The sequence below is a fragment of the Xenopus laevis genome, chromosome 1S, assembly GCF_017654675.1.
Source record: "Xenopus laevis strain J_2021 chromosome 1S, Xenopus_laevis_v10.1, whole genome shotgun sequence".
NCBI classification, from domain to species: Eukaryota; Metazoa; Chordata; class Amphibia; order Anura; family Pipidae; genus Xenopus; species Xenopus laevis.
In genome coordinates, this window is record NC_054372.1 from 3,783,911 (window position 1) to 3,796,898 (window position 12,988).

The window sequence follows — 12,988 nt, forward strand, 5'->3', positions numbered from 1 at the left end:
GCTTTTGAGACCAAAATCCTGAAAAAGAAAGGCTTCTCCGATGCAGTCATCCGCACCATGCGGGCTGCACGAAAACCAGTATCTGCTAGAACCTACCACAGAGTTTGGTACACCTACCGAGCCTGGTGCCATAGTCGCAAGAAGTCCTTCGAGGTTTTCTCCGTCCCGGATCTGCTGGAGTTCCTTCAAGAGGGCCTTGCCTTGGGCCTCTCCCTCGGCTCCCTGAAGTCCCAGATTTCGGCCCTCTCTGTCCTTTTTCAAAGAAGACTCGCATTCCTTCCTGACGTCAAGACTTTTCTACAGGGGGTGGCGCACATTGCTCCCCCAGTTCGACCTCCGGCTCCCCCATGGGACCTGACGCTGGTGCTGCAGGCATTACAAACGCCACCATTCGAGCCGATGGCCTCTATTCCTCTTCAGTGGCTAACCTGGAAGACCGTTTTTCTCCTGGCGATAGCCTCCGCCAGGCGTGTTTCAGAACTCACCGCCTTGTCCTGCAAGTCACCTTTCCTCATTTTTCACCATGACAGAGCGGTACTCCGCACGGTTCCCTCCTTCCTCCCGAAGGTGGTGTCAGATTTTCACTTAAATCAAGAGATCACCATTCCAACCTTTTGCCCGCCGCCCTCCAATCCCAAGGAGGCGGCTCTACACACCCTGGACCCTGTCAGAGCCCTCAAATTCTACCTACACAGAGTTCAGGACTTCCGCCAATCAGATGCACTGTTTGTCCTTCCCTCAGGTCCTCGTAAAGGTCTACCTGCGGCCAAATCTTCTGTCTCCAGATGGATCAAGCAAGCCATTCAGCGTGCTTACACGGCACGGGGTCGAGTTCCTCCCGTCAAGGTCAAGGCTCACTCCACCAGGGGGATGAGCACGTCTTGGGCTTTCAGAAACCAGGCATCAGCTGATCAGCTATGCAAAGCGGCCACGTGGTCTTCCATCCACTCCTTCACAAAATTTTACCACTTTGACACTTTTGCGGCATCTGATGCACGTTTCGGCAGGAGAGTTCTCCAAGCCGCAGTGGTTACTTCCTCTTAGGGCCTATCCTTCCCGCCCTGAGGATAGGGGACAGCTTTGGTACGTCCCCACTGTCTCCTGTGTCCCCCAAGCCGACAAGGAGAAAAGGAGATTTTGTGAGTACTCACCGTTAAATCTCTTTCTCTTCGGTCGCTTGGGGGACACAGGACTTCCCTCCCCGGATGGAGGCCTTCTCTGTCCGTCAGACATATTACTCCCTGTTGTCAATATGTTCCTGTTACTAGTTGTTGGTTATTGTTCTCTACTTAGTACTACTTTGGTACAAACTGATTCCGGCTCCGCCTACTGCTGAGGGTATAGCCAGCGGAGGAGGAGTCACATTTCTTATTCTGTTGTGTCCTGCCTCCTAGTGGCATTAGCTATACCCACTGTCTCCTGTGTCCCCCAAGCGACCGAAGAGAAAGAGATTTAACGGTGAGTACTCACAAAATCTGCTTATTTCTGGGGAACTATCTGAAATCAACTAAACTGAAGAAAGTGTTGGAAGGTGAACGACCCCTTTAACTGACAAATGTTAGTTTCTGAAATGGTAAAATCTTTCTTTTTCACCTCACAGTGCTGATGATATTCCTGTTGAAACTGCACAGGCACCAGGTAAGCCATTTTGCCTTTTACATTTTTTAGATTTGTCTGGTTATGAATGATAACTAAAATTTATGTGGCGCAACTCAGTTGTTTTGTTCCCATTTCTGTTGCCCTTACACAGACTTGATTATATTTAGCCTTTTCCTTGCCTGTTCTTGCCTTGTGCCGCGGCTAATTTGTAATGCATTTAAAACATTGAAGCTTGTGACGTTTGTGGAATTTTTCAAGTAACAATATTTGATACCATGTATTGGGTGCAGTGCTTTCTGTGAGATTTTTAGTGAACCAATGAATTGGAACTTTTGTATGCAATTTAGAGCACTTACCAAAAGGTTTACAGTCGTATGAAACAGTTCGGGAACCCCTCTTAATTATTTGGAGTTTTGTTTATCATTGACTGAGCTTTCAACATAGCAACGTCCTTTTAATATATAACATGCTTTATGGAAACAGTAGTATTTCAGTGGTGACATAAAGTTTATTGGATTAACAGAAAATATATGCAATGTGCATCATGACAAAATTAGACGGGTGCATAAATGTGGGCACCCCAACAGAGATATTACATCAATACTTAGTTGAGCTCCTTTTGCAAATGTAACAGCCTCTAGACGCCTCCTATAGCCTTTGATGAGTGTCTGGATGTGGTTATTTTTGACCATTCGTCCATACAAAATCTCTCCAGTTCATTTAAATTTTCTGCCGAGCATGGACAGTCTGCTTCAAATCATCCCATAGATTTTCCAATGGATTCAAGTCAGGGGACTCCAGAATATTGTACTTGCCCCTCTGCATAAATGTCTTTGTAGATTTCAAAGTGTGTTAAGGGTCATTGTCTTGTTGGAATATCCAACCCCTGCAGTGGAACTTCAACTCTGTGACTGATGCTTGAACATTATCCTGTGACATATCTCCAATTGTCTTCATTGTATTAGACTTTGCAGCTTGATCTCAATTTTTTTCCCCTTTTTTTAGTGAACACTGCAAAACCAGAAACAAAGACCATAAAAGCAGAAACAAAGACTAAACCAAAGCTAGATTCAAAGAAAGGCAAGTTTGTGGCTTTTTTCTTTCTTTAACCTCAAATTATCACAGGGCTAAGGGGATATTTATAATGTGTGCATCTACTAACATAATTATCTGAGCTGCCAAATTGCTTCTGTGCCTTTACTTAGATTACATTTGTAACCATTTAGGCATTGAATTGGATTTGTGCTTCTATTGGATATTGTGCATTAACACACATTTCTAAGAGTTTTTCTGCAAGACATAAGAAATGCATAGATGTACAGAGAAGTTTAGAATTACAATAGTAAATGTTTTTGAAAATTCTACACACACACACACACACACACACACACACACACACACACACACACACACACACACACACACACACACACACACACACACACACACACACACACACACACACACACACACACACACACACACACACACACACACACACACACACACACACACACACACACACACACACACTCTGACTGTGCTTTAGTGTTTTTCATTGCCACAAACTAGTCTAGAAAATCTTGTTAAAATATAACTTGGGAGTATTGAAGACTGCATACACATGGAGTGTATATCCAACAGCAGCTGTATAATTTTCTCCAAAATAGTTAAAACAGGGCATTAAATATTCTCTTGTTGAAATAAGTCCCAAGAAAAGATTTTTTTAAAGAGGAACTTCACACAAACGACTTAAACTTTTTGAAATGTAAACATAATTTTAAGCAACTTTGCAATATACATCAATTAAAAAAATATACAGACTTTTCATGATTTTTAATGGTTTGGCGCAGTCCCCTAAGCATAGCCCTCTGCTCTCCTGCTGATCTGTTTGACTACTGTTACTTTGTATCAGCGGCGTCTGTCCTCAGCCTGTATCCTCCAAACCCCACAATTCCCTGCACATGTGATTTTAATAAGGAAAGGAACATCACAGTGCAATGCATTGTGGGTTATGTAGTTCCTGCATGCTGTCTGTAAACTGTGGAGAAGTTGTTATAATTTGTAACATCAGTGTTTAGTCTTTCTGCTCTCCTGCTGATCTGTCTGACTACTTTGCTGAGCTGTCTGACTACTGTTACTTTGTATCAGCGGCATCTGTCCTCAGCCTGCATCCTCCAAACCCCACAATTCCCTGCACATGTCATTTCAATAAGGAAAGGAACATCCCAGTGCAATGCATTGTGGGTTATGTAGTTCCTGCATGCTGTCTGTAAGCTGTGGAGAAGTTGTTACAATTTGTAACATCAGTGTTAAGTCCCTCCTTCCCTGCCAGGATTTCAAATGATGCAGAAAGAGAAGATGGGTATATTAGGGGTTTCTGTTATGTGGGCCTCTTCATCAAATTTTGCTTTGGAAACTGGAGTTCCCCTTTAAGTAAAACCATGTTTTTCAGTTGGTTTTACTCTTTGCTTCCGCAGCATGGTCTCATAATTGCAGTTGACGTTTTAAGACATTGTTTTTCGTTACTAAGCTAAACTAAACATGTTTCTTTCTATATTTTGCTGATAAAGGATCTGCAGCTGCAGGAAAAGCTAAAGTGCCAGATGGTATGTGATTTTTGAAAATGAATATTCTGTAAATGTTTATACTGTACCCAATGGGCAGTAAGGTATTCACCTAGACCATGGTGGTGGAACAGATCTGGGTGCAGGAAAAAATTGGTACTGTGCTATGGTGCCATGTTTATTAATTGAAACGAAAATGCTTGCTTGCCCGGGGGTATAAGGTTAGAATCTAACAATAACATTTTATTCCCCCCTAGTGGTCCCCCTTTTTTCTATTTTTTTTTTTTTAAAGCAAGCCTGTATGGGGTAAAACCTACACGCTAAAAGTTGACAGTTGGATACAGGACTTTGATTCTTAATTTGTCCAGCTACTTTTACCCTTGTTGTCTGCCTGAGAAGCTCTCTTTGTGCTGGGCAGTGGTTGAAATGACTTGGCTAAGGGAAAGTTACTGATGGGGCACTGGAGACATGGTGCACTGTAATGTCAATGACAGGAATAGGATATTCAATCAGGAACCTTGTTTACTTCTTGATTGTCCTATTGCGATGTTTTAAAGGACAACTAAAATCTAACGAAAGAAGTAGCTAGAAATGTTGTACATTGTGTTTTGTGCTTCTGTAGTGCTTCCCAAGGCAACCACAGCCCTTCAGCAGTAAAGAACTGTCTCTCCAAAGATGCCCCAGTAGCTCCCTATCTTCTTTTCTGCTGCTCTGTGCTGCTGTCACTTACTGAGCTTAGGGAGCCACTCACAATATACAGTACACATAGAATAGAAATGTCACAATATAAGGCTGATTAGTAATTAATACACATAATTACTACATGGCAGCACAGAAACCAGTGCAATTAGCATCAGAATTGAATAATCAGCAAACCTGTAGCATCAGCTTATATTACAGCCAGGGAAGCTCATTTTCTGCTGGATAATTAGTGACGAGCCCTAAGCTTAGCTTCTCAACAGCCAATCAGAGCCCACTGAGCATGTGAGTGTCACAGACACTTTCCAAGATGGTGACCCCCTGTGACAAGTTTGAAGTCCTGGATCATTGCTGCTATTGACAAGCTGAAACTTTAGCCTCCTGCAATAAGTTCACTATATAAAATATAGCATTTTTAGCCACATTCATTTTTAGGGTTTAGTTCTCCTTTAATGTGGTCTGCACTTATTTTCTTTTTCAGTTATACCCCCTGGATTTGTGAAATGCTATAAGCTTACAGAACCCCCAATGAAGGTTTGTTTCTTCCTTTATTTTTTTAAACAAACAAAGAAATGTTCTCATTAAGAATATCTGTTTACTGCCATTTTCATTTTGTGTGTGTGCTTATAGGTTTGCCAATTTGTATGATTTCAGTGTTGATATAAATGTATATTAATGACAACTGGACCATTTTCAGGATGCTGAGAAATGTGTAGTCCTTATTTCCAATCTACCCGAGGAACCAATCACTGTGGAAGAACTTTCAAACCTGGCTAAACCCTTTGGTGGGGTAAATGATATTATAATCATCTCTACCCACAGGAAAGTAAGTGATTCTCTTATGTATTTGTTGGCTGTCACTTTGTGTTTTTTTAATTATTTTTTTTTAACTTTATACATGCTACTTCCACTTCTGTGTACCAGAGTATCATTCATAATCACAGGTATATATTAAATACAAGTCTTTGGCCGCTGCTACTTGCTTAATGTTCTATGGCAATGTGCTGAAGGAAGGAATTAATAGTTGACAACAGAAGTACAGCTGTATCTCATAAGCTTAATTTTTGGCTTCTGAACTGTATTGTCATTCAGCATCTTTGTCTCTTTAAATGACATTATCTTCCATTTATAAAGGCCCTCTTGGAACTTTCAAGCAAAAACTCTGTGGATTCCATGATCAGGTTTTACAATGTCTTCCCATCAAACATTGGTGGCAAAGTGCTGTCAATATCTCTGGCTCCAAAGTTTAAGGATTTGAAAGATGAGGTGTGTTTTTTTTGTTTTGTTTTTTTTTTTATTATTGTCTAGACAAAATGTTTAATCTATATAATATAAATACTTATTGCTAATTGTGAATAAGGAATGAATTTATTTTAATGGGATTCTCTTAACTGCTTCAGATTGTCATGACGCAATAATCTGTAAACAGGTTTACACAAAAGTGATCAAAACGCAATATTGAATATTTTTTATTCCCCCTCTTTCTAGGAACGTATCTTTGCTTATATCATAGAGCAATCTCCATGCAAGGTAACTCTTCCTATCCTGTTATTCATTTCAGTGCTCCAAATGCTTTTTAATACATATATTTCTGCCAGCTAATACAGTTGCCTCTTGTCTTTCTGTCCTTTATGTTGAATCTTTTAAACGTAGTCCTTTTCTCAGTGTTTTATCATGTGTTAATTCTATATTCACATTGATATGTTTTTTGTTTTTTTTTACGCTTGTAGATAACACCATCAATTTATGAAAAATTTGTCTACCTTGTTGATCTGCCTGAGAAAGGATACACAGAGTTTTCAGTTGTATGTGTAGGTCTCCGTTTTGGAAAAGTTGATCACTATGCCATTTTCAGTAACAAGAGAAAGGTAAGATTGTGGAGCCCACTGTTACATTGTGTACTGAAACATCTATTGTTATATATTATTAGTCCTAATCTTACAACTTTTCTAATCAATATACATAGGTCTCCACTAGTGCATTCTCTAACCAGCAGGGTTCATGGGCTATTGGTATACCATTGTCTGATGCCACTAAAGTCAGCCATAAGGGTAAGGTCACACTGGGGTATTCGGGGAGACTTAGTCGCCTGGCGTCTAATCACCTCTTCTTTGGGGCGACTAATCTCCCAGAATTGCTTCCCCCTGTCTTCCGCCTGCTAGAATGAGAAATCGCCTGCGGTATGGCACTCGTGGCGCTTCATTTTCCGAAGTTGCCTCGCGAGGAAACTTCGGACGACTTGGGAAAACGAAGCGCCGTAAGTTCCATGCCGGAGGGGATTTCTCATTCTAGCAGGCGGAAGACGGGAAGCAGTTCGGGGTGATTAGTTGCCCCAAAGAAGAGGTGATTAGTCGCTGGACAACTGAATCTCCCCGTATCCCCAGTGTGACCTTACCCTAATGGACTATCCAGATATAGCATTAGAGAAACGGTTTTCTAATAGGCTCATAGACTGTACAAAGAGATGCCATAAAATTATACCAGAAAGTGTTTCTATATTCTCAACATAACCGAACAGTTTTAATTATTAAGCAACATATTTTCAGGTGTTAAAAAGTGGAGATCACTTTCTAAAAATTTCTCTTCTAAATTCAACAGGCCATTCTACACATGTGCAGCACAAGTGCTGTTAAAACAATGCACAGTTTTCTGACTCAGTACCCTTGCACCATTGGTGAAAATACAGTGAAGTGTGTTCTGCCCTCAAAAAAGAAACTTTCAGAGGTAAGTTTTGTGTGATATGAATGCTACTGCTTATGTTTTAAACTGCTTTATAATTCTGCCTCATGTGTTAGCACTTTGCAAATTAACTTCTTGTATAAGAAGCAGCAGCAAATCTTAGTATTTTAATTAACCAAGCAGTTTTTCTGTATCATGTTGCAATTGCATAAATATACAGGTTTTGGTGGGGGGACTTTTTCAAATCAACATTGTCTGCTTTGCATTTGCGAACGGAATCTAAAGGGACCTGAACCTTAAAGGGGAAGGAAACCCAGTCGGCGCAACTAACGGGGGGGGGGGGGGGGGTTTGCGCCGACTAGGTTTCCTTCCCCTTTAAGCTGGCCATAGACTCAAATATCTCTTTGTAAGAATTGAGGATTCGTACGATATTCGGAACGTGTGTGGAGAGTCCCGACATTTTTCGTCCAGCAGGGAGATCGGTCGTTTGCCGATAATATCTCTGCGTGTATTGCCGAACGTACGATTTTCAGTGGGAGACTGTCTATCGTACGATTGCTGTCAGTGGCAGAACATCGGCTGATCTGTTCTTTAACTTTTTTATTTGGTCGGAAAGGTAAGGCTTTGATCTGAATGGTTAGTGGCATATTGGGAGAATGGTACATTGATTCGTACGATCAGATATTTGCGTCTGTGGCCGCTTAAGATGCAGCTTGAAAATTTATTTTGAGATTGTGGTAGTTTTAGTTTTTGTTAAAAAAAAAAAAAAAAAAATTATGGTTGTGCCAAGTATTAATCAGCAGCCCTCTGTGCATTCTTTAGAAGAGTGATCTCCAAACTTTCGGGCTTATTCCAACCGTAGGGGGGACAGGAGAAGTGCTGGAAGTCCATCTTAAAAGACACGTGTTGCTGACGTACTATAGTTTTCATACAATTGTGATTTTGTTATGAGCTGTTAAGAGATATCACCAAATATTTGACCTCACAGATGAGTAAGAAAACGACTAGCCTGCCCTGACTTGTTTTTTTTTTTTTATAATTGTAGGATGAATATGAAGTTGTTGTGGAAGAAGAAAAAGCATGGTAAGGTATCAGTTTTTTCTTAAGGGACTAAATTGCTTGTCTTTTAAAGTAATGTTTCTTACATGAAAAATTTGGTCTTTTTTTCTAGCTGAGATTCTATTGTAACAGCATTGTATTACTATGGACACAGGTCCTGTCTGGTACATATTGCTTGTGTGCTGAAACAAACAATAAGCAGCAGTCCTGCCGTGCTTTATGGCAGCTGAGATTCTAGCTGTATAACAGAGCATTCTGTCCCAGTGGCTGCACAGATCCTATCTGATCCCCATTGGAAGCAGCAGTCCTGTCCTGCTTTATGGCAGCTGAGATTCTAGCTATCTGTATAACAGAACATTCTGTCCCAGTGGCTGCACAGATCCTATCTGATCCCCATTGTAAGCAGCAGTCCTGTCCTGCTTTATGGCAGCTGGGATTCTAGCTATCTGTATAACAGAACATTCTGTCCCAGTGGCTGCACAGATCCTATCTGATCCCCATTGGAAGCTGCAGTCCTGCCCTGCTTTATGGCAGCTAAGATTTCGTCTTTTTAACAGAGCATTTGTCTGCCTTGATATTTGTGTGTGAGCGTAGATCTTAATACCTGTTCTAAGCATCAATACTGTCCTACTTTATGGCAATGAATGATAAGCAAATGCAACCAAAACATATTTCAAAATTTCTGATGTATGTCAAGGTGGCCATACACATTTCAATTATCAAATGTAGGGAGATAGGAATGATATGAATGTATCACTGCTCTTTTTATATTTCCCACTTAGTGGAATTATTGTGCCTTTTAAAGACTATATTTCATTGCCGAGTTCCGCCCATGCAGCAGAGATCTTTGTGCTTCTTAAAAACAAAATATATCATAAAGCTGAGTTTAATGTAAAAGTTGGGCTGATAATTATAATTTACTGCAGTTTGAATTTTAATGAAAACATGATTCTCTCCCCAAAAGCTCTGAGACTGAAAGTAATGTGGATGAAACAGAAGAAGCCCAGACTGCTGATGAAATAGCATTGAAAGCTCAGGCAACTAATAATGCTGATTCTGCTGCTGACGACAAAGTCGTTTCAACATCCATTCCAGTTGTTGCAGTGAATGAGCCAGTAGTAGAATGTCTTGAGGAACAGTCTTCAACTATTGAGGAAGAGTCTGTGTCTGTTGCTGAACAGCCATCAGCTGTCGATGAAGAGTCTCCTGCGGTTGTGGAAGAGGCTCATATGCCAGTTGAAGAAGATACTCATTTGGAAAATGAAGCAACTCCGTTGTCTAATAAGGAAGAGACTTGCCTGGCTAATAAGGAAGACGTGACCTTGACTATTAAAGAAGAGATTTCCTTGACTGCTAAGAATGAGACTGACCAAGTTAACAAGGAAGCTAATGAGGAAGAGATTTACACAATTCCCAATGAGGAAGCTCCAACTTTTGAAAATGAGACTAAACTAGCTATAGATGAATCTGAAGTACAGCAAGATGTACAGGATACATCTGAAGCAAAACTAGAGGATCTGCCTACTTCTGAAAATCCTGATTCATTTAAAGAGGCTGTTGCTCAACCAGAGCCCACTAGGACATTTGCAGATAGTGCATTTCTCTCTCTCAGTTTTGGTGTTCAAGCAACTGAAGATGATGATGAAGAAGAGGAAGCTGCTGAAGCACCAGACCTTGATGTGACCTCACCAATATCTAGCACTGCAACAGACCCTATGGATGAAGACGACCAACCTGTAATCCATGCAAAGCCTCATATACACGAGGACTCCGATGTTATGGTATCGGTAGAGTCCGAATGTGAAGAAGATGAGATGTCTGAAGAAGTGATCCTAAAAGACCATGTGCAAAAATTCCAAGAACCAGAGGCAAGTATGGTTGAACTTGTTACTGCATCTGAAGAAACAGAAGAACCAGAAACTGATTATGCATCTGTTGCACCAGAAATATTTTCTGATAGCCCATCTCACATTGGACACACTCAGAGTGAGCCATCAGAGTTCCATGCAAAGATTAGCGAAAAATGTGTTACTCATGAGCCAGAACATGAAAACAAGTTAATTGAAAAATTAACAGATACACTGAGTAAATCAGTTGAGCAAGAGACTATGGACATGGAAAAATCTAGCTTGAATAATTCTGAGACCCAAGAGACTAGTTTTAAGAGTTCCAAAGGTGATCATTCCCATGGAAAAGACAAAGATTCCTCTATGGGAAAGTCAAGCTCTGGCAAACAAACAAGCACTTCAAGGGTCAAGTCAGCCAGTGAAAAAAGTAGAGATTCATCAAGTGCTACAAAAGAATCTTTGTATAAACGCAACAGCAGGTCAGCTAAGTTTAATCCACAGAAAGGAGAACTCTCTGTAACGGTAACATTGGACAGTCAGAAAGGTTCAAAGATGGACACAAGGAAGAAGTTATCGGCTGAGAGGGGGTCATCTGGCAGAGAAAGTAGTACGCCAAAATCAAATAGCAATCGCTCTAGCCCTTCAGAATCATCAAATAACCACAAATCAAGTGCAGGTTCTTCTCAAAAGAAAGGTGGTAGCAGAAGTGTGTCATCTGGGTCAGATAAGGAATCAAAAGTTACTCCGAGGTCTTGGGAAAGAGGGACAAGGTCAAGCAACAAAAAAGATGACCGTTTTAGGGATGATCGCTCTAGAGAAGACCGCTCTAGGGATTATCGTTCCAAAGAGGAGCGCCCTCGGGAGGACCGCTCCAAAGAGGGCCGTCCCAAAGAGAACCGGCCTCGGGATGACCGCCCCAAAGAGGACCGGCCTCGGGATGACCGCTCCAAAGAGGACCGGCCCCGCGATGAACACCCCAAAGAGGACCGGCCTCGCGATGACCGCCCCAAAGAGGACCGGCCTCGGGATGACCGCCCCAAGGAAGACCGGCCTCGGGATGACCGCCCCAAAGAGGACCGGCCTCGCGATGACCGCCCCAAAGAGGACCGGCCTCGGGATGACCGCCCCAAGGAAGACCGGCCTCGGGATGACCGCCCCAAAGAGGACCGGCCTCGCGATGACCGCCCCAAAGAGGACCGGCCTCGCGATGACCGCCCCAAAGAGGACCGGCCTCGCGATGACCGCCCCAAAGAGGACCGGCCTCGGGATGACCGCCCCAAAGAGGACCACCCTCTGGATGAACGCCCCAAAGAGGATCGATTTAAGGTGGGCAGAAATTTTTGCCTATTGCATTTTTTTCACGTTTGAATTTGTGATCACTGCTCCTTTTGTACTCAATTTAGAACTTCGTATAGAATCCTGTAGATTTCTAGCTAAAATAGTTGTGCGCAACAAGAGAGGACTTGAATATCCAGAAACAATGAGGAATTAGAAAAATGAAGCTTAGTGCCCAAAGAAAATTTAGTTTAAAAGATCGGTAAAAAAAACAGGATGAGGAATTAAAGAGAGAAAAAAAGAGCAAGTGATGCAGAAGAGAGAAAAAGGTGTCCGAAGAGAACAAGACGTATAGAAAAAGACAGGATTACATTGGAGACAGGACAGACAATAGTGAAGGGGGAACATGAAACAAAGGCAAACAGAATGTAAAAGGTGGAAATGGGTCTGTTTTTTGTTAGCCCTTCATTAATGTAGTTTAGCGATGGTTCTAGGCAAATCTAAGCTATGCACTCTGCATACCACGCACTTTGGCCTTCATTGATGAAACTGAGTTTCTGCTTGAATATCTTTTTTTTGGCAGAGTTCTTTAACAAAACAACAGAGGAGCTCCAGAAGTGCTAGTCGTGGCAAAAAATCTGGGAAGGTGAGAATCTGTTCTAAAATTAGCCGATATTTTTAATCAAATGATTATTTCAGCCATGGTAAAATGAGCAATCGAATTTCTTACCATATACCCACCTTGAGCCGGACGATATCTGGCTGAACCGATCGTGGGCTCTATGGCCCAATGATCGAATCATAACTACAGCTATACGGGCAATCAGATCTCGGAGTGAACAGATGTGGTCAGAGATCCGACAGGATCTTAAGCCCTGCCTGATTGACTTTCGGCCAGATATTGATCGGGGAAACCCGTCGGAGGACCCCATACACGGTCCAATAAGGTGCTGACTAGGTCTGTCAGCAGCTTTTATTAGCCAGTGTATGGCCACCTTAAGCGTTTCACAGAACCCTATTTTACATAGTATTAAACTCTTTCTTCAGGTTTGGTTACACCAGTTCTGATATCCATTTTTACCTTGATTGCAACCCTGCTTATAGACTGTGGTAATATCATTATTTTCCATATTCAAGTGCGAAAACTAACCATAGTGTCTTCTTATTTCTGCTACACCCTGTTATTCAGTCCACCTACTAAATAAACACAATATGGGGTGTGCAAGAGTGTGCTCCTTAGTGCTTATTTGCTAAGCACTTGCT

The 12,988-nt window shown here is 41.7% G+C and overlaps 1 protein-coding gene across 5 annotated transcripts in view; it reads left to right on the forward strand.

Moving 5' to 3' along the window:
- The window catches only part of znf638.S (zinc finger protein 638 S homeolog), a 44,401-nt gene that overhangs the window by 22,441 nt on the left and 8,972 nt on the right, over positions 1-12,988 (forward strand). For all 5 annotated transcript variants that reach the window (XM_041579349.1, XM_041579348.1, XM_041579350.1 and 2 more), the window contains 12 exons: positions 1,601-1,638; positions 2,605-2,679; positions 4,173-4,208; positions 5,347-5,399; positions 5,563-5,691; positions 6,000-6,131; positions 6,354-6,395; positions 6,596-6,733; positions 7,464-7,589; positions 8,590-8,627; positions 9,568-11,776; positions 12,309-12,371. In XM_041579349.1, coding sequence (XP_041435283.1) covers positions 1,601-1,638; positions 2,605-2,679; positions 4,173-4,208; positions 5,347-5,399; positions 5,563-5,691; positions 6,000-6,131; positions 6,354-6,395; positions 6,596-6,733; positions 7,464-7,589; positions 8,590-8,627; positions 9,568-11,776; positions 12,309-12,371 — 3,079 coding nt within the window. The remainder of the gene's footprint in view (positions 1-1,600; positions 1,639-2,604; positions 2,680-4,172; positions 4,209-5,346; positions 5,400-5,562; positions 5,692-5,999; positions 6,132-6,353; positions 6,396-6,595; positions 6,734-7,463; positions 7,590-8,589; positions 8,628-9,567; positions 11,777-12,308; positions 12,372-12,988) is intronic.